The sequence below is a fragment of the Rhamphochromis longiceps genome, linkage group LG11 (assembly GCF_057381845.1).
Source record: "Rhamphochromis longiceps isolate RC_006_pf linkage group LG11, R_longiceps_female_GT1.1, whole genome shotgun sequence".
Classification (NCBI taxonomy): Eukaryota; Metazoa; Chordata; class Actinopteri; order Cichliformes; family Cichlidae; genus Rhamphochromis; species Rhamphochromis longiceps.
Genome location: NC_140567.1, coordinates 8,755,911 through 8,774,275, shown reverse-complemented (window position 1 = coordinate 8,774,275; position 18,365 = coordinate 8,755,911). Strand labels below are relative to the sequence as shown.

The 18,365-nt window shown below is 42.5% G+C and overlaps 1 protein-coding gene across 1 annotated transcript in view; it reads right to left on the bottom strand.

Annotated features, from left to right (window-relative positions):
• The window catches only part of LOC146658514 (ribonuclease inhibitor-like), a 29,598-nt gene extending 11,992 nt beyond the window's left edge, over positions 1 to 17,606 (bottom strand). The window contains exon 1 of the mRNA XM_085422167.1: positions 17,529 to 17,606. Within this exon, the coding sequence (XP_085278293.1) occupies positions 17,529 to 17,554 (26 nt within the window). The 5' untranslated portion in view covers positions 17,555 to 17,606. The remainder of the gene's footprint in view (positions 1 to 17,528) is intronic.
• Between the last annotated feature and the right edge of the window lie 759 nt (positions 17,607 to 18,365).

Genomic DNA, 18,365 nt, shown 5'->3' with positions numbered 1-18,365 from the left:
TAAACCAGAGAAGAAGAAAACAGACTTTACCATGAAGATCCTCAGTGTGGATCAGTATAATATCAGCCTGATGTCTGCAGTTTAGTGTCAGCACAACTTTCACAACATATTCATCTCAGCACAACTAAAACATGCTGACTGACCTCAGAGTTTCAAGTTTACATCCTCGACTCTTCAGGAAACCACACAGATGCTTCACTCCTGGATCCTGCAGCTCCTTGTTGTTACTCAGGTCCAGCTCTCTCAGATGGTAGGGGTTGGACCTCAGCGCTGCTGCCAGATAATCAAGGCCAATATCTGACAAACCACAGTCCTTCAATCTGTACAAAGAATGAAAGATGTAAGTTTATTAGACAAAGTGCTTGAAATCATTCAGTGTTTCATCATCTGTTCAGAGCTGAAGAAGGTTCAGAATGTAGAAGTTTAGAAAATGGAAACTCCAAACAGCTGAAGCCAACAGGAAGCAGCTTCAAACAAACACAACAAGAAAAAAAACTCTGAATGTTTCACATTAAAGTCGTACATTTCTCATAAAAACAGGACAACGACTTGAAAAAGTCGTGTTTTTCCTTCCAGGAACCACAAGGCTTCACTTTTAAAGGTGAAGTGTGAAAGAAATGGACATATTGAAATCAATGATATCAAAGCTGGAATCAAATGAGTCCAAGTGTTCTGCTGATTCAGCATCACATTCATCTTTGGTCCTTGTTCTGCATCCCCACCATAAATATAAAACTCACATTTTCCAAAATCCTCTTTAAGCTTCGACAATAAAGGAAGATCGTTTTATACAAGTCTTTGTGGTTTTGTGTCACCCAGATGCCCGAGTACTTAAACTTGTTATAGCTGGGTTTAATAGGTGCTAAAATACACAAAACTCGCCAGTTGTCGTACAGATAGACTTTGCTTCGCTCTTCCCAAAATTCACTTTATATCCAGAAATTGTCCCAAATTCCTTAAGTATGCATTAAGGTGACCTTGAGGCTCTTAAATGTGCCTATAAATAAAACGTATTATTATTATTATTGTAAGTCTATCCAAAGGTTTGTGGAGGCTATTCGATGGGTTGGAAACAAATAAAAGCATGTCGTCGGAATAAAGAGAGACTTCATGTTCGATACCCCCTCGATGTTTTCCCTCAACACCAACACATTGTCTCAGAGCAACAGCTAGCGGTTCAACGGCAAAAAGGAGACAGAGGGCATCCCTGTCCTGGGGGACAGATTATTGTTAGTCCGGACAGCTGTTAGAGGGGAGCAATACAATACTTTTATCCAAGATACAAAATTAAAGCCACATTTTTTAAGCGTATAAAAAAAAAAAAAAAAATCCAATCTCACCCGATCCAACACCTTTTCTGCGTCAAGCCAAACTACAGTTTCCAATGTATCACCTTTAACATGGGTATAAATTATATTTAATAGAGCTTTAATGTTAAAAAAGAGTGCCTAATAAAGCCCGTCTGGTCCTGTGAAATAATGGAGGACAAATACTTGTGTAACCGACGGGCCAACACTTGAGCCAGGATCTTGGTGTCTGTGTTGAACAAAGATATTAAACGACATGAACGACAATCTAAATGGTCTTTTTCCTGTTTTACAATTAAACACATCACTGCTTGATGCATTGTTGGAGGCAACGACTATTAGAGGAAGGATTCTTCAAAAGTTGATTTTAACAGTGAATTCAGTCGGTCAGAAAACTGATTTTCCAGACTGCATGCTCCGTATGGCCGTTTCAGTTTCAACATTAGAGACAGGTTCCTCCAGACTAGCGATCGCATCTTCTCCCAAGGAGGGAATATCAAAAAACTTATTGAAATCATTGTAGATCTCAAGGATAGTTGGTTGTTTGTTCTTAGTCGTAGCTGGTGAGCTGATAACTTGCCTGTTTTTTCTCCATGTTCATAAGTGTAGCTGCAACTTTGACTCAGCCTGTTTTGTAGATATGAGATTGTATTCAGTTTTTCATTGTAACCACTGTGTATATAATACAGGCTCAGGAGAGTGGCTGTACACAGCATGTAGTTTAGTAATTTCATCAGCTAACTGAGAGAGGCGCTCGGTCACTATTTTATTCTATTTTGCACAAAATGAAATTATTTGGCCTCTCAGACCTTTTGTAACTGACAAACTCTTCATCTGCTAACAACACTGAGTTGAATCTCCATGGCTGATAGTTGGAGCAGGCATCAGGAATACACACTGAAAAAACAAGAGGAGAAATCACCAGTCTTATAATCACATTCTGTAACTTTTGTGTGAACTGTGGTCCATAGCAGATAATGAGCAGTTTAGGTCTCCCTCAAGGATGATATTGTGTGATGACATATTGGGGAGCCGTGTAAAGACTTCAGTGAAAAATCTGTGATCGTCCCAATTAGAGGCGTAGATATTTGCTAAGATCAAAGGAAAACCATAAACTATATTTTCTGCACTATAAGTTGCACTTAAAATCCTGTAATTTTCTCAAAATTCGACAGTGCGCCTTTTGGATGAATTCTGGTTGTGCTTACTGACCTTGAACCGATTTTATGTGCTACACGGCGCTCAGAAACATTTCAAAAAATGTTTTGGTACGACTTTGCTAAGCTACGAGGCCGCACCGCTTGATGGATTGTTGGAGCATTACAGCTACCGAGGAGCCTCGCGGAGTGGTACGTACTCTGCTCTAAAGTAATATTACTTTATTGAGTGTGTATAAGGACCATAAATGGCACCTGTAAGAGACACGGTTACAAAGAGGATTTCAAACTCCAGGTTGTCAGTCACGCAGTAGAACCTGGGAACAGAGCAGCTGCTTGTTATTATGCTCAGCATAAGTTAGTTTAGATTTTAACTGCACAATTGTGAGCTTTTTGTTATGCACAAAAACAACATTGTTTTCTTTTATTTATGGAGCATTATTATTTAATAAATGCTGATAATTTATTTCTGAGTAATTGTTTCATGTACATCTATGCTGTATGTTAATAAATGTGCCTGTGTGAGATTTGGGACGCAGCTTTGACTAAGAACTCTCTTTTTGTTCTTACTTTCTGGCTTTAAAAATATTGATACAGTGGGGCAAAAAAGTATTTAGTCAGCCACCGATTGTGCAAGTTCCCCCACCTAAAATGATGACAGAGGTCAGTAATTTGCACCAGAGGTACACTTCAACTGTGAGAGACAGAATGTGAAAAAAAAATCCATGAATCCACATGGTAGGATTTGTAAAGAATTTATTCGTAAATCAGGGTGGAAAATAAGTATTTGGTCAATAACAAAAATACAACTCAATACTTTGTAACATAACCTTTGTTGGCAATAACAGAGGTCAAATGTTTACTATAGGTCTTTACCAGGTTTGCACACACAGTAGCTGGTATTTTGGCCCATTCCTCCATGCAGATCTTCTCGAGAGCAGTGATGTTTTGGGGCTGTCGCAGAGCAACACGGACTTTCAACTCCCGCCACAGATTTTCTATGGGGTTGAGGTCTGGAGACTGGCTAGGCCACTCCAGGACTTTCAAATGCTTCTTACGGAGCCACTCCTTTGTTGCCCGGGTGGTGTGTTTTGGATCATTGTCATGTTGGAAGACCCAGCCTCGTTTCATCTTCAAAGTTCTCACTGATGGAAGGAGGTTTTGGCTCAAAATCTCACGATACATGGCCCCATTCATTCTGTCCTTAACATGGATCAGTCGTCCTGTCCCCTTGGCAGAAAAACAGCCCCATAGCATGATGTTTCCACCCCCATGCTTCACAGTAGGTATGGTGTTCTTGGGATGCAACTCAGTATTCTTCTTCCTCCAAACACGACGAGTTGAGTTTATACCAAAAAGTTCTACTTTGGTTTCATCTGACCACATGACATTCTCCCAATCCTCTGCTGTATCATCCATGTGCTCTCTGGCAAACTTCAGACGGGCCTGGACATGCACTGGCTTCAGCAGCGGAACACGTCTGGCACTGCGGGATTTGATTCCCTGCCGTTGTAGTGTGTTACTGATGGTGACCTTTGTTACTTTGGTCCCAGCTCTCTGCAGGTCATTCACCAGGTCCCCCCATGTGGTTCTGGGATCTTTGCTCACCGTTCTCATGATCATTTTGACCCCACGGGATGAGATCTTGCGTGGAGCCCCAGATCGAGGGAGATTATCAGTGGTCTTGTATGTCTTCCATTTTCTGATGATTGCTCCCACAGTTGATTTTTTTCACACCAAGCTGCTTGCCTATTGTAGATTCACTCTTCCCAGTCTGGTGCAGGTCTACAATACTTTTCCTGGTGTCCTTCGAAAGCTCTTTGGTCTTGGCCATGGCGGAGTTTGGAGTCTGACTGTTTGAGGCTATGGACAGGTGTCTTTTATACAGATGAAGAGTTCAAACAGGTGCCATTCATACAGGTAACGAGTGGGGGACAGAAAAGCTTCTTACGGAAGACGTTACAGGTCTGTGAGAGCCAGAGATTTTCCTTGTTTGAGGTGACCAAATACTTATTTTCCACCCTGATTTACGAATAAATTCTTTACAAATCCTACCATGTGGATTCATGGATTTTTTTTTCACATTCTGTCTCTCACAGTTGAAGTGTACCTCTGGTGCAAATTACTGACCTCTGTCATCATTTTAAGTGGGGGAACTTGCACAATCGGTGGCTGACTAAATACTTTTTTGCCCCACTGTATATATATCATATATCGCCATCCAGCTAAAGAATATCAAGATATGAATTTTGGGTCATATCGCCCAGTCCTAATATTGCAATAGGTTGTCCGTTAAACTCAAGCGGGGCTTGGGCCCTGGCACGGCGTAGAATTTCCACACAATCCTGGTAGTAGTGACGCTCGGCTATGACGGCGTGCGGGATACCAGCTGGCTTTCTCAGGATAGGGCTCCTGTGTGAGCGGTCAACAATAACGTCTTTATCCATACCCAGCACTTCACGTAGTAGCACAGATACGGCCGTGGAGGAGCTCGAGTCCAGGCCCTCTGGGATGCCTATGATGTGGATGTTAGCTCTCTGCTTCCTGCCTTCATCACATTTATCCTTCAGGTCAGACAGCTCCTCCTTCATACTCTCTACTGTAGACTGCAGGGTGGTCACCTCATCGCTCCACATTGACAGCCCATCCTCAGCTTCTTTCACTGTAATCTTTATTCCATCAACTTCAACGTGCGTCGCCGCCATGCTGTTAGCGATCTCATTTCTCAGTCCTTGCACGTCAGCCCTTATATTGTCAAAATCTTCTTTCAATGCATTTCTGAGTTCTTCTTTTAACAGCGTACTAATGTCCTCTTTAATGGATTGAAGAAGCTCCAATTTTAGAGCAGTAGGATCCACATCATGTCTGTTGAGTCTGCTCTTCAGCGGCCGTAGAGCTGGACGCTGCCCTTTGGCCATCATCGATACTCTCGCCCGAGATCGCGCCGGGCCTAGTCGCCGCTCCTCCTGTGAGCTTGTATTTTCAAGGGTTGGATGCCATTTCTTCTCAAATAAAGTTATAATATAAAGTATAAGACTGTTAACTTCAGCTGTAGCACAAATGAAGACAGGAGCCTTCAGAGACACGTGTTACTCCATTGCAGGAAGTCCCACACCTGCTCTGGGATACAGACTTTTATGACAGTCACATGACAGTCTTTTCTTAAGAGTCAAGATGGCAGCAGTGTGTACGGCCTGCTGTCCAACTCTGTTTGTATTCATGTTTTAGTTTTCATTTGTCTTCAAAAATGCAAACTCTCTGCTTGTATATGATCACCAAACACTGCTGGCTTTAAGATCTTCTCATTTAAAACCTGTTTATTGCAATCGTGGATATCAGGGAAGCTTCTCTGCCCCGTTCCTGTCAGGAGTTCCAGCTTGTCTCCGTTGTGCTTCGGCCCCACCTCAACTGACTGGCCACCGTAGACGCCGTGGGAAATGCAGTGGCTTATTGGTGAGAATGAAAGCTACCTGGATACAACTTGGAAAAACACCTCAGCCTAACCCGACTGGATTCGACCGCATCAACTACTGGCGCTCTCTGGATATGGCTTACGCCTGTCTGACATCTGTTGTTGGGCGTACTACAATAAACCCGCCCAGCGTCCTCCCCGTCTACGCTCAGGTGGAGTAAACCCTCAGAACCTACGGCCGATAGGTCGGGCACCCACATCGGCCGATGAGCCGATGTGGGTGCCTCCAAAACATCACAAGGATTTTATTCAAGACTTTTTAGCTGCTTTCGTGCCAAACTGTGATCAAACTTTAATTGTCAGAGATTTTAATATTCACGTGTTGTTCCTCCAATCCTCTGGCCAGAGATTTTTTAAGTTTGACTCCTTCAGTCGTGCTCAGTTTGTGTTGGGCCCAACCCAGAAACAGGCTCATACGTTGGATCTCGTGCTGTCTTTAGGGTTACCGGTCCTAAACATGGAAACGTGATGCTGTTTTTTCAGTGTTGTGTTTGATATATTTTTATCTCACTGCCATTTTACTCCTCTTATTCCAACACCCCATTGTCGTCTATTTAACCCATCTGCAACAGAACTATTTTCTAGTGCTTTTAAGAAGTTTAAGATCTCCCCTCGGCGATGGTACCGAGCAGATGACATCTAATTTTTATGATAAATGCCAAACTGTCCTTGATGAGGTTGCTCCTTTTAAAACTATGAAACCACAATCGGACCCGTGGATAAACGAGGCCGCTCGTTCAGCCAGACGAGAGAGCAGGAAGGCTGAACGTAAGTGGGAAAAAGATGCAGGTGTGTTTCTGATGCTGAGAGACCGTCTGTACAGGTATCAGGACACTGTCAACGCAGAGAAGTCAAAAGCTGTCAAAATATTATTGAGAAATGCTCCAACAATCCTCAGCTTCTTTGTTCAATTATTTCTCCAGCTTGTCATATTAATAGTTCCTCAGTAACTTGTGAAAGGTTCCTGCAGTTTTTATCAATAAGATAAAACAGCTTCGATCTATGATCGGCCTGCCTTCACATGACCTTTCTAAAATATTCACCTGCTCAGCTGTTTTTGATCAGTTTGAGCCTGTGTGGTTTGACCAGGTGGAGGAACGATGTGATGGTATAAAGACATCATCCTGTCCAAATGATGTTGTTCCAACACAGTACTTCCTGAGTTCTTGTTTTTAGGTTTTGTTATTTGGACTCCCAGTGTTTATTCCATGCTCCCTGTTCTCTGTGTTCCTTCTGTCTGTCCATGGTGTTATTTTGTCTGCTCATGAGTCTGCATATGTTTAGTTCTGTGTCTGGTCTGGATCTCTCTGTCTGTCGTGTACTTCCTGTTTTATTTTGTAGGTCTGTGCCTTATGTCTGTGCGTTCAGCTTTGTGCTTTGAGTTTACGTCTGCCTCCTGCTTTCCTGTTAAACTTCTTTGAGCATGAGAATAGCATGAGAAGCTCAGTGGACACTGTTCAGTGCTTTAACTCTCGCTTTCACTTCAGCTTCACCAACAACAGCACAAGCAGAGCAGCCCACTGCCCGCATGGCGACTGTAAATAACTACAACATGTAGATGGCCGTCTGCAGGCTGGATGTAGCACCACCGCAGAGACGTGCTGCAGCTCTGTTTAGTTACCCAGCTGACAGCAGAGGCTGTAGTTTACTGTTACCAACATGAAAAACTGAAGCTTCATCAGCTGGAGCTACAGAGCTGGAGAACAAAGGAGACTGACTGGCAAGAATGATGTGAGAGGAAACATCAAGAGCCTGTTTGAAAGGAGACACATGTGGATGCTGTGCCAGTCTGTGGTCTGTCAGAAGTCAGCTGAGTCACACTGCAAGAAGCTGCAGAATCTCAGAGGAGGACATTTGGAAGTGTTTGTGGGACAAACTGGACTCAAAGAAAGAAGATGTTTGTGAAGTCTTTGGTGGAGGTGAGCAGTGTGAAGCGGAACACATGCAGATGAATCAGGAGGTCAGCATCAGTGTCTCCTTGTGGTGGACGGTAAAAGAATCAGAGCCAACGCTCCCGTCCACCCTCGGCATGAAGCAGTGCTGTTCCTGAAACAGGAGGACAAGTCCAGAGAAGACAGAGGAAGTACAGATGAGGGTGGGACAGGACAGCAGGACTTCCTTAAGACCTGCAGCTCCATCACACTGCTGCAGGTCCTCTTCATCACACATGTACCTGCAGCCTGTCTTCAAGTGCAGGAGTCACCTCCACACAGTGTAGAAGCCATGCAGCCTCTGTCAGGGAAGTCTGCACTAAAGCCTGGAAGACTTCAATCTGTCTCTGCTCCACCCGAGAAAGACCAGCACCGTACTTGTTGTGCATTCAAGGAGGGAACATCAGCACTGCATCGTGGGAACAACACCGCAGGAACAAAGACACAGCACGGCCGATGAAGGACGAGGACAAAGGAAAGGTGAGTGAGGAGACCCTGGTGGTGTGGACGGTCCTGCAGGGGCTCCAAGACTGAGGAACAGAGACGTCCATGTACCAGCTGAGGATGCTGCAGTGATCCAGGGAGCTCGGTCCAATCTGAGGCTGTGTGAACTACATGAACAACAAATTCTTCACAGACTTCAGCCACGTGAACATCTGGAGATCCAACAGTGCACGAGCTGTGAGCCATCAGCTGTTTCTCTCATCAGCTGCTGTAATGAGAGCTGCTGGAATCATCTCGAGCAGCAGTAAATCACTGATGTTGTTTCTAACCAAAGATATGGGACTGAGCTCCGCTGAGCTCCTACTTTCAGGCAGATATAAACTGCTACAGTCTGCTGATTATTGCTTTGCCTCCATCACACAAGCTCTTTATCCTGTTCTTCACTCTCATTGGTTCTTTGTGTGCTTGCTTTTACAACAGTAGTCATTCTGACTGGTCAAAGAAGACAATCAGCTGTGACTAAATGTAGCTCCTACAGCAGTGATGGGAATAACTACTGAAGCTAATCCAGTATCAAAGCTCAGGAATCAGCAGCTCCCACCTCGTTTTCTTTCAACAACTATTTTTAGCTGCTGCGTTTCTGTGTTTCTGCAGACCTCAGACATCCTGCTGCTCTGGACAACTTTTTCATTCTTTTTATCATTATTTGGCTCTTCTTTTATTATTATTATGTTATATGTATTAATATTTTAAACACTTATTCTTTGTATTTTTTGCTTTGCTCCTGTCAAACTGCTTTAATAAAATGTGCTCCAGTCTAAACTGTGGACGTTCCCTTTTTAACCCTTTGTGAAACAATAAAGGTTTAAATCTGAGTATTCATCTATGTTAGTGTTTAATGGGTCTAATAGGTTGCTTTGGCCTTTCCCAGTAATATCTTCCCTTGGAGTCTGTGGTCCAGGCTTCTAAAACCATCCCAGGTTAACAAGAACTACAATCTAGAGGAGAGCTGCCATAACAGGTGTGACTGATGAGATCTGACCTGCAAGGTTACTCAGGTTTGTTTGTATCAAGACAAGCAGGGAAGACACCTGGACGTCAAAGTAGTTAGAGCTGGGCGAGTGTCCTCACCCACATAGGCTTCACACCTCTGCGTCAACTACTGAGTAAGACTCAGAGGATCAGAGATTAGAAGGTCTACAAAGAGCTGAACCAAACTTCCTGTATAAAGGTTTTAGTTCCACAGATCGACAGTATCAAACAACTAAAACATGCTGACTGACCTCAGAGTTTCAATTCGATGTTGTGGTTTCCCCAGAAGAACACACAGCTGCTTCACTCCTGAATCCTGCAGCTTGTGGTTACTCAGGTCCACCTCTCTGGGATACGAAGGGTTGAGCTTCAGCACTGCTTCCAGATAATCACAGCTGATCTCTGACAAATCACATCTCTCCAATCTGTATAAAGAATGAAAGATGTAAGTTTATTAGACAAAGTGCTTGAAATCATTCAGTGTTTCATCATCTGTTCAGAGCTGAAGAAGGTTCAGAATGTAGAAGTTTAGAAAATGGAAACTCCAAACAGCTGAAGCCAACAGGAAGCAGCTTCAAACAAACACAACAAGAGAAAAAACTCTGAATGTTTCACATTAAAGTCGTACATTTCTAACAAGAGTATTTTAAAGACAGAGTCACTGATGATCATCTTCTGCTCAGTAAAACTTTGGTTTTTCACATGTGAGTGTTAATGATGCACAAAGACTGTGAGTGCAAAGAGGGAGCGAGGAGGATGACAGAGAGATGGTACAGGAGCATCAAGAACCTGGCGAGGAAATGAGCAGAAGGACTTTGGAGCCTGTTGGATTGAAGCTTTCACAGAGACGTGTTTGACTGGACACCACCAGGACAGACTTTTAATCCCAGGATTTTGATGAGCTTTCTGTCTTTATGTTCACAAATGATGCTGTAACTCTGTGACTGTCCTGGAACTGTCAGCAGTATGGTTACGTCCTTTTGACCCGAGTTTCCACAGCTCTTATAACAGCAGTGTACATTCACCTGCAAGCACACGCTGCCTCTGCTTCAGCTCTGTTTATGAAGCACAAGCTGCAGGAACCAAACTCAGACTGGCTCATGTCAATCATGTCTGCTTACAAAGACACTTTGAAACTCTTATCAATATGTTTCCTGTCGTAATAGGACGGATCAAACTCTGGACCTTTGTTGTGGATCAGTGAAGGATGCTTAGAAATCCCTCCTGCTGCCTGAGCTTGAACATCATCAGCACTTTAACATTGAGCAGAGGGACGTGGAAAAGGCCTTCTGTCTTTATCTGACTGAACGGTTTCATTATGTGGGCTAAAGAAAATACAGTTGTAGGCTACAGTATATTTATATGAAACATGTATATTTAATGCATTTAATGTATTTGAACCGTATTTAATGCATATTACAGGATGTAACAGCTGCATATGTGTCAACAATAATGGCTTTGATTTTGCCCCCCTAAGAACATTTCTGTAGATCCGCCCCTGCAGCAAACGTGTGTGAGAGCAGCCACGGCCCGCTCCTCCATGATTTCATTCACACTCATCTCATACTGAACACACACACTTTGTAGGAATCATCAGTACTTTGACTGTTTCTCAGGTTAGCTTCAGGTTAGCCATTTAGCATTTCTCCAGTCTGAGTCACAGAGCGTCACATGACGTGACAGAAGCTGATTGGTCAGCTGCAGTGATGGTGGTGGAGCAGCATTAATGATGATGCTGTAGAACAACAGGAACACGGGGATATCAGACTGTTAGTGGGTTTAGTCATTCCTGCTGCACTGTTTGTCCTTCTTATTGAAGTGACCTGCTGAGAGCTCACACTGTTCTCTGTAGAAATGATGTCAGTCTGACTCGTCACATGTTTGGAGGCGTGTTTGATGTTTGCTCTTCTGGAAACTCTCAGTATCAAATGTGGATGATGCAAAGGAGACACGCTTCATGTATGTATGGACCTGTTTCTGTAGCTGCCACCATCATTCAACATGTTTGTACATCAGCTTATCAAATCCTGTCCGCTGTCTTCATTTATTACTCTTTACCTGCTTCACCTGCCTGAGCCCCGCCCACACAGACAGCTCCTCTTTGGAGCTAAACTTCTGCTTCATCTCTGCCTCTTTTCTTCATCCTCCGCCTCTCTTTTCTCTTCTTCAGTATTCTGCAGCCACGGAGCCTCACAGCCGTTAGCATGCTCATACCTGAGCAGCTAGCATTACCCAGCATGCCATGCAGCAGTGTCAGTTTGTAAATGTGCAAGAATTCCGGTTCCAAACTGTTTCACAGATTGCTGTGTGCCATGACCTTTGACCTGCTAAAGACAGTCAGCTGTGGATTATTCATTGTTGTGTCTAATACTTAGAACTGTGAGGAAGAAGCTACACAGTTAATCAGGGTCCCTCTCTCTGAATTAGGAAAGGTGGGCAGGCCGCGTGTGGGCCGCGGGCCATACGTTGAGTATCACTGTTTGAAATGTGATCATTGTTCTGCTGCAATCAATGGACTAAACCAGAGAAGAAGAAAACAGACTTTACCATGAAGATCCTCAGTGTGGATCAGTATAATATCAGCCTGATGTCTGCAGTTTAGTGTCAGCACAACTTTCACATCATATTCATCTCAGCACAACTAAAACATGCTGACTGACCTCAGAGTTTCAAGTTTACATCCTTGACTCTTCAGGAAACCACACAGATGCTTCACTCCTGAATCCTGCAGCTCCTTGTTGTTGCTACTCAGGTCCAGCTCTCTCAGATGGGAGGGGTTGGACCTCAGCGCTGCTGCCAGATAATCACAGCTGATCTTTGACAAACCACAGTCCTTCAATCTGTATAAAGAATGAAAGATTTAAGTTTATTAGACAAAGTGCTTGAAATCATTCAGTGTTTCATCATCTGTTCAGAGCTGAAGAAGGTTCAGAATGTAGAAGTTTAGAAAATGGAAACTCCAAACAGCTGAAGCCAACAGGAAGCAGCTTCAAACAAACACAACAAGAGAAAAAACTCTGAATGTTTCACATTAAAGTCTAACATTTCTCATAAAACCAGGAAAAAGACTTGAAAAAGTCGTGTTTTTCCTTCCAGGAACCACATGGCTTCACTTTTAAAGGTGAAGTGTGAAAGAAATGGACATATTTGAAGTCCAACACCTTTTTCCAGTCACATTATTAAAGCAGACAAACTACAAGCTCATTTTCATTCCAACAAGTCATCTTCTGACCTGGACTAACAACACTGGTCTCTATGTGCAGCTGGCTGTGAGACCAGTGCTCAGGGACCGTCTACAAAGTGCAACACTGAAAGAACATCACACACATTTGCTTCCAGCACTTTCACACAAACATCTACTGTCATTATTGTCACCAAACTCTGTGGATCCTTTATTGCAAATTCAAATGGGATCAAATGGTCAGACAAAAGAGGGTTATGAGGAAATATGATGAAATGTTGTGTATTAGCAGCAAGTTATTGAATCATCTTCCTCAGAAACCAAACAAAATGATTGACAAACATGTTTTTACAAACTCAGTGTTGGACTTGGATCAGCAGAATAAGCTGATGTTTAAAGGCATTTGAGTCTGGCTGTATGAGAGTCCAGTTATTACTCAATATTTATGGATGATGTTTTTTCAGTGTTGCACTTTGTAGACGCTCCCTGAGCCTCACAGCCAGCTGCACATGGACCAGCTGACATTACCAAGCATTAGAGGCGGGTGTAAAAAAATAGATTTTCCCATTTAAATGGTTTTAATTTGAATAAAACGATGTTGATTCATTCAATCCTTAATCGATGTTTAATATAAATGTATTTTGCCAGAATCTCAGGTTAAAGCTCACAAACTATTTCAACAAGCAGCAAACAGCTAAAACAGTAAATGAGAGCAGCTAAACACACAAAGATGGAAACACAGAGCGTGGATCGTTCACTCGACGGCACGTACACGGACACGCCGTCGGGGCTGAAAGTGGACAGCTCACAGATCCTGAAGCTGCAGGTTTCATCTGTCTCCAACCAAAACTGAGTGAACCAGCAGCAGAAGAAGATCCAAACTCTGCTTCACGTTTGATAAATATGCTCATGAATTCTCTCTGACTTTGGCTGTTCCTGCCTGCACAGCTCTCTCTCTCTCAGTGTACTCCAAGAACAGCTTCAAACATCTGTTTCTGCATCATTCACTGTTTATTAGCCACCAGTCTGCTGTTGTGTTCAGTGCTGTCAGCCTCTGACAGGAAAGCCTCATTTCTGCTGTTCCATGGAAACTTTTTAAAATGATGACAGATTACAAACTCTCAGCTGTGTCTGTAATCAAACCTCTGTAACTTTGCTTCACTTCAGCAGCATCAGGTCATGTTCACATGTTGATTCATGGTTTGCTTCAGTTTTTGATCGACTGCAGAATATTTTGAAGGTTATCTGCTATAAAAAGCCAGAAGAGGAAAATCTGCTTCATGTGTTTCTGTTTGATCCTCAGTGACTTTGACACAAAGGCCTCTGCTGTGATGATCACACCTCTGATCAAGTCTCACAGTGTCACAACTGATAAATGATCAGAGTTAGAATATTTCTGACTGTCTGCTGTGTGCTGTGACCTTTGACCTGCTAAAGACAGTCAGCTGTGGATTATTCATTGTTGTGTCTGATACTTAGAACTGTGAGGAAGAAGCTACACAGTTAATCAGGGTCCCTCTCTCTGAATTAGGAAAGGTGGGCAGGCCGCGTGTGGGCCACGGGCCATACGTTGAGTATCACTGTTTGAAATGTGATCATTGTTCTGCTGCAATCAATGGACTAAACCAGAGAAGAAGAAAACAGACTTTACCATGAAGATCCTCAGTGTGGATCAGTATAATATCAGCCTGATGTCTGCAGTTTAGTGTCAGCACAACTTTCACAACATATTCATCTCAGCACAACTAAAACATGCTGACTGACCTCAGAGTTTCAAGTTTACATCCTTGACTCTTCAGGAAACCACACAGATGCTTCACTCCTGGATCCTGCAGCTCCTTGTTGTTACTCAGGTCCAGCTCTCTCAGATGGGAGGGGTTGGACCTCAGCGCTGCTGCCAGATAATCAAGGCCAATATCTGACAAACCACAGTCCTTCAATCTGTACAAAGAATGAAAGATGTAAGTTTATTAGACAAAGTGCTTGAAATCATTCAGTGTTTCATCATCTGTTCAGAGCTGAAGAAGGTTCAGAATGTAGAAGTTTAGAAAATGGAAACTCCAAACAGCTGAAGCCAACAGGAAGCAGCTTCAAACAAACACAACAAGAGAAAAAACTCTGAATGTTTCACATTAAAGTCATACATTTCTCATAAAAACAGGACAACGACTTGAAAAAGTCGTGTTTTTCCTTCCAGGAACCACAAGGCTTCACTTTTAAAGGTGAAGTGTGAAAGAAATGGACATATTGAAATCAATGATATCAAAGCTGGAATCAAATGAGTCCAAGTGTTCTGCTGATTCAGCATCACATTCATCTTTGGTCCTTGTTCTGCATCCCCACCATAAATATAAAACTCACATTTTCCAAAATCCTCTTTAAGCTTCGACAATAAAGGAAGATAGTTTTATACAAGTCTTTGTGGTTTTGTGTCACCCAGATGCCCGAGTACTTAAACTTGTTATAGCTGGGTTTAATAGGTGCTAAAATACACAAAACTCGCCAGTTGTCGTACAGATAGACTTTGCTTCGCTCTTCCCAAAATTCACTTTATATCCAGAAATTGTCCCAAATTCCTTAAGTATGCATTAAGGTGACCTTGAGGCTCTTAAATGTGCCTATAAATAAAACGTATTATTATTATTATTGTAAGTCTATCCAAAGGTTTGTGGAGGCTATTCGATGGGTTGGAAATAAATAAAAGCATGTCGTCGGAATAAAGAGAGACTTCATGTTCGATACCCCCTCGATGTTTTCCCTCAACACCAACACATTGTCTCAGAGCAACAGCTAGCGGTTCAACGGCAAAAAGGAGACAGAGGGCATCCCTGTCCTGGGGGACAGATTATTGTTAGTCCGGACAGCTGTTAGAGGGGAGCAATACAATACTTTTATCCAAGATACAAAATTAAAGCCACATTTTTTTAAGCGTATATAAAAAAAAATCCCATCTCACCCGATCCAACACCTTTTCTGCGTCAAGCCAAACTACAGTTTCCAATGTATCACCTTTAACATGGGTATAAATTATATTTAATAGAGCTTTAATGTTAAAAAAGAGTGCCTAATAAAGCCCGTCTGGTCCTGTGAAATAATGGAGGACAAATACTTGTGTAACCGACGGGCCAACACTTGAGCCAGGATCTTGGTGTCTGTGTTGAACAAAGATATTAAACGACATGAACGACAATCTAAATGGTCTTTTTCCTGTTTTACAATTAAACACATCACTGCTTGATGCATTGTTGGAGGCAACGACTATTAGAGGAAGGATTCTTCAAAAGTTGATTTTAACAGTGAATTCAGTCGGTCAGAAAACTGATTTTCCAGACTGCATGCTCCGTATGGCCGTTTCAGTTTCAACATTAGAGACAGGTTCCTCCAGACTAGCGATCGCATCTTCTCCCAAGGAGGGAATATCAAAAAACTTATTGAAATCATTGTAGATCTCAAGGATAGTTGGTTGTTTGTTCTTAGTCGTAGCTGGTGAGCTGATAACTTGCCTGTTTTTTCTCCATGTTCATAAGTGTAGCTGCAACTTTGACTCAGCCTGTTTTGTAGATATGAGATTGTATTCAGTTTTTCATTGTAACCACTGTGTATATAATACAGGCTCAGGAGAGTGGCTGTACACAGCATGTAGTTTAGTAATTTCATCAGCTAACTGAGAGAGGCGCTCGGTCACTATTTTATTCTATTTTGCACAAAATGAAATTATTTGGCCTCTCAGACCTTTTGTAACTGACAAACTCTTCATCTGCTAACAACACTGAGTTGAATCTCCATGGCTGATAGTTGGAGCAGGCATCAGGAATACACACTGAAAAAACAAGAGGAGAAATCACCAGAGTCTTATAATCACATTCTGTAACTTTTGTGTGAACTGTGGTCCATAGCAGATAATGAGCAGTTTAGGTCTCCCTCAAAGATGATATTGTGTGATGACATATTGGGGAGCCGTGTAAAGACTTTAGTGAAAAATCTGTGATCGTCCCAATTAGAGGCGTAGATATTTGCTAAGATCAAAGGAAAACCATAAACTATATTTTCTGCACTATAAGTTGCACTTAAAATCCTGTAATTTTCTCAAAATTCGACAGTGCGCCTTATGGATGAATTCTGGTTGTGCTTACTGACCTTGAACCGATTTTATGTGCTACACGGCGCTCAGAAACATTTCAAAAAATGTTTTGGTACGACTTTGCTAAGCTACGAGGCCGCACCGCTTGATGGATTGTTGGAGCATTACAGCTACCGAGGAGCCTCGCGGAGTGGTACGTACTCTGCTCTAAAGTAATATTACTTTATTGAGTGTGTATAAGGACCATAAATGGCACCTGTAAGAGACACGGTTACAAAGAGGATTTCAAACTCCAGGCTGTCAGTCACGCAGTAGAACCTGGGAACAGAGCAGCTGCTTGTTATTATGCTCAGCATAAGTTAGTTTAGATTTTGACTGCACAATTGTGAGCTTTTTGTTATGCACAAAAACAACATTGTTTTCTTTTATTTATGGAGCATTATTATTTAATAAATGCTGATAATTTATTTCTGAGTAATTGTTTCATGTACATCTATGCTGTATGTTAATAAATGTGCCTGTGTGAGATTTGGGACACAGCTTTGACTAAGAACTCTCTTTTTGTTCTTACTTTCTGGCTTTAAAAATATTGATACAGTGGGGCAAAAAAGTATTTAGTCAGCCACCGATTGTGCAAGTTCCCCCACCTAAAATGATGACAGAGGTCAGTAATTTGCACCAGAGGTACACTTCAACTGTGAGAGACAGAATGTGAAAAAAAGATCCATGAATCCACATGGTAGGATTTGTAAAGAATTGGCCGATGAGCCACCGATACCACTAAGAATCAGTCTTGTTAATACTTGATTGCTAGCAAACAAAACTTTTCTTCTTAAGGACTTCTTCACTAATCAGGAACTGGATCTAATGCTTGGAAACCTGGCAGAGAGCCGGTGAGTCCAGCTGTTTTACTGAACTTTTACCTTCTGACTGTGAGATGACAGGACATGGTGGTGGAGTGGAGGCTGTTTTTAGGAAGAAGCTCGCATGCAAACAACTCTTTTTTTTTTTTTTAACCTGTCCCGTTTGGCTCTTTTGCCATCATCAATTATTGTCTAAAGGCGAAGAAAGATGCCAAATGGATTTACTTTAACAAATGGACCATCCCAGCCTTGCCGTATTGGTCTATTTGATTCACCTTTGCTTTTATTGTTTATTTTATTTTCATTTGCTGAACACGGGACAGGTTTGACTGGGGAAAAGAAAGGGGAGAAAGAAAGAGGGAAAGAAAAACAGCAGGAAAGAGGGATGGGGATAAAGGGCAAAAAACAAAAACCAACAAATCAAACAGACAAATCACCTGGATCACCTGTTGAGAAAGAAAAAAGAAAACAAGCAGAAGAAAAAAAAAGAGCAATATAATAAACAACATCACAATGATCTATGGGAATATAACAGTAAATACTAAATATTAAACATTATTGTGCAGCACATAAGATCGACAGCGCACAGTGTGCTTTGAGGTAGGAGCCAAAAAGGGTGTAGTTTGTGTGTGTGAGCACCCGTGTGTACACCTGTGAGCATGAACGCGCTTGTATTTAAAAGGTTCCTTCATGTAATGATCTGCTAGAGGGTGTGGGGGGGGCCACAGCCCCGTCCACCAGGGCATGAAGCAGGTATGGAGGACATCAAGACTCCAGACATCCAGAGCCCCTCAGAACACAAGAGACCAAGGAAGACCAACAGAGGGACAGCCGCGCCACTATCCCAGAAAGAGCTGAGGAGAGCCCCAGATGAGGGGTCACTCAGCAGCCGCGGAG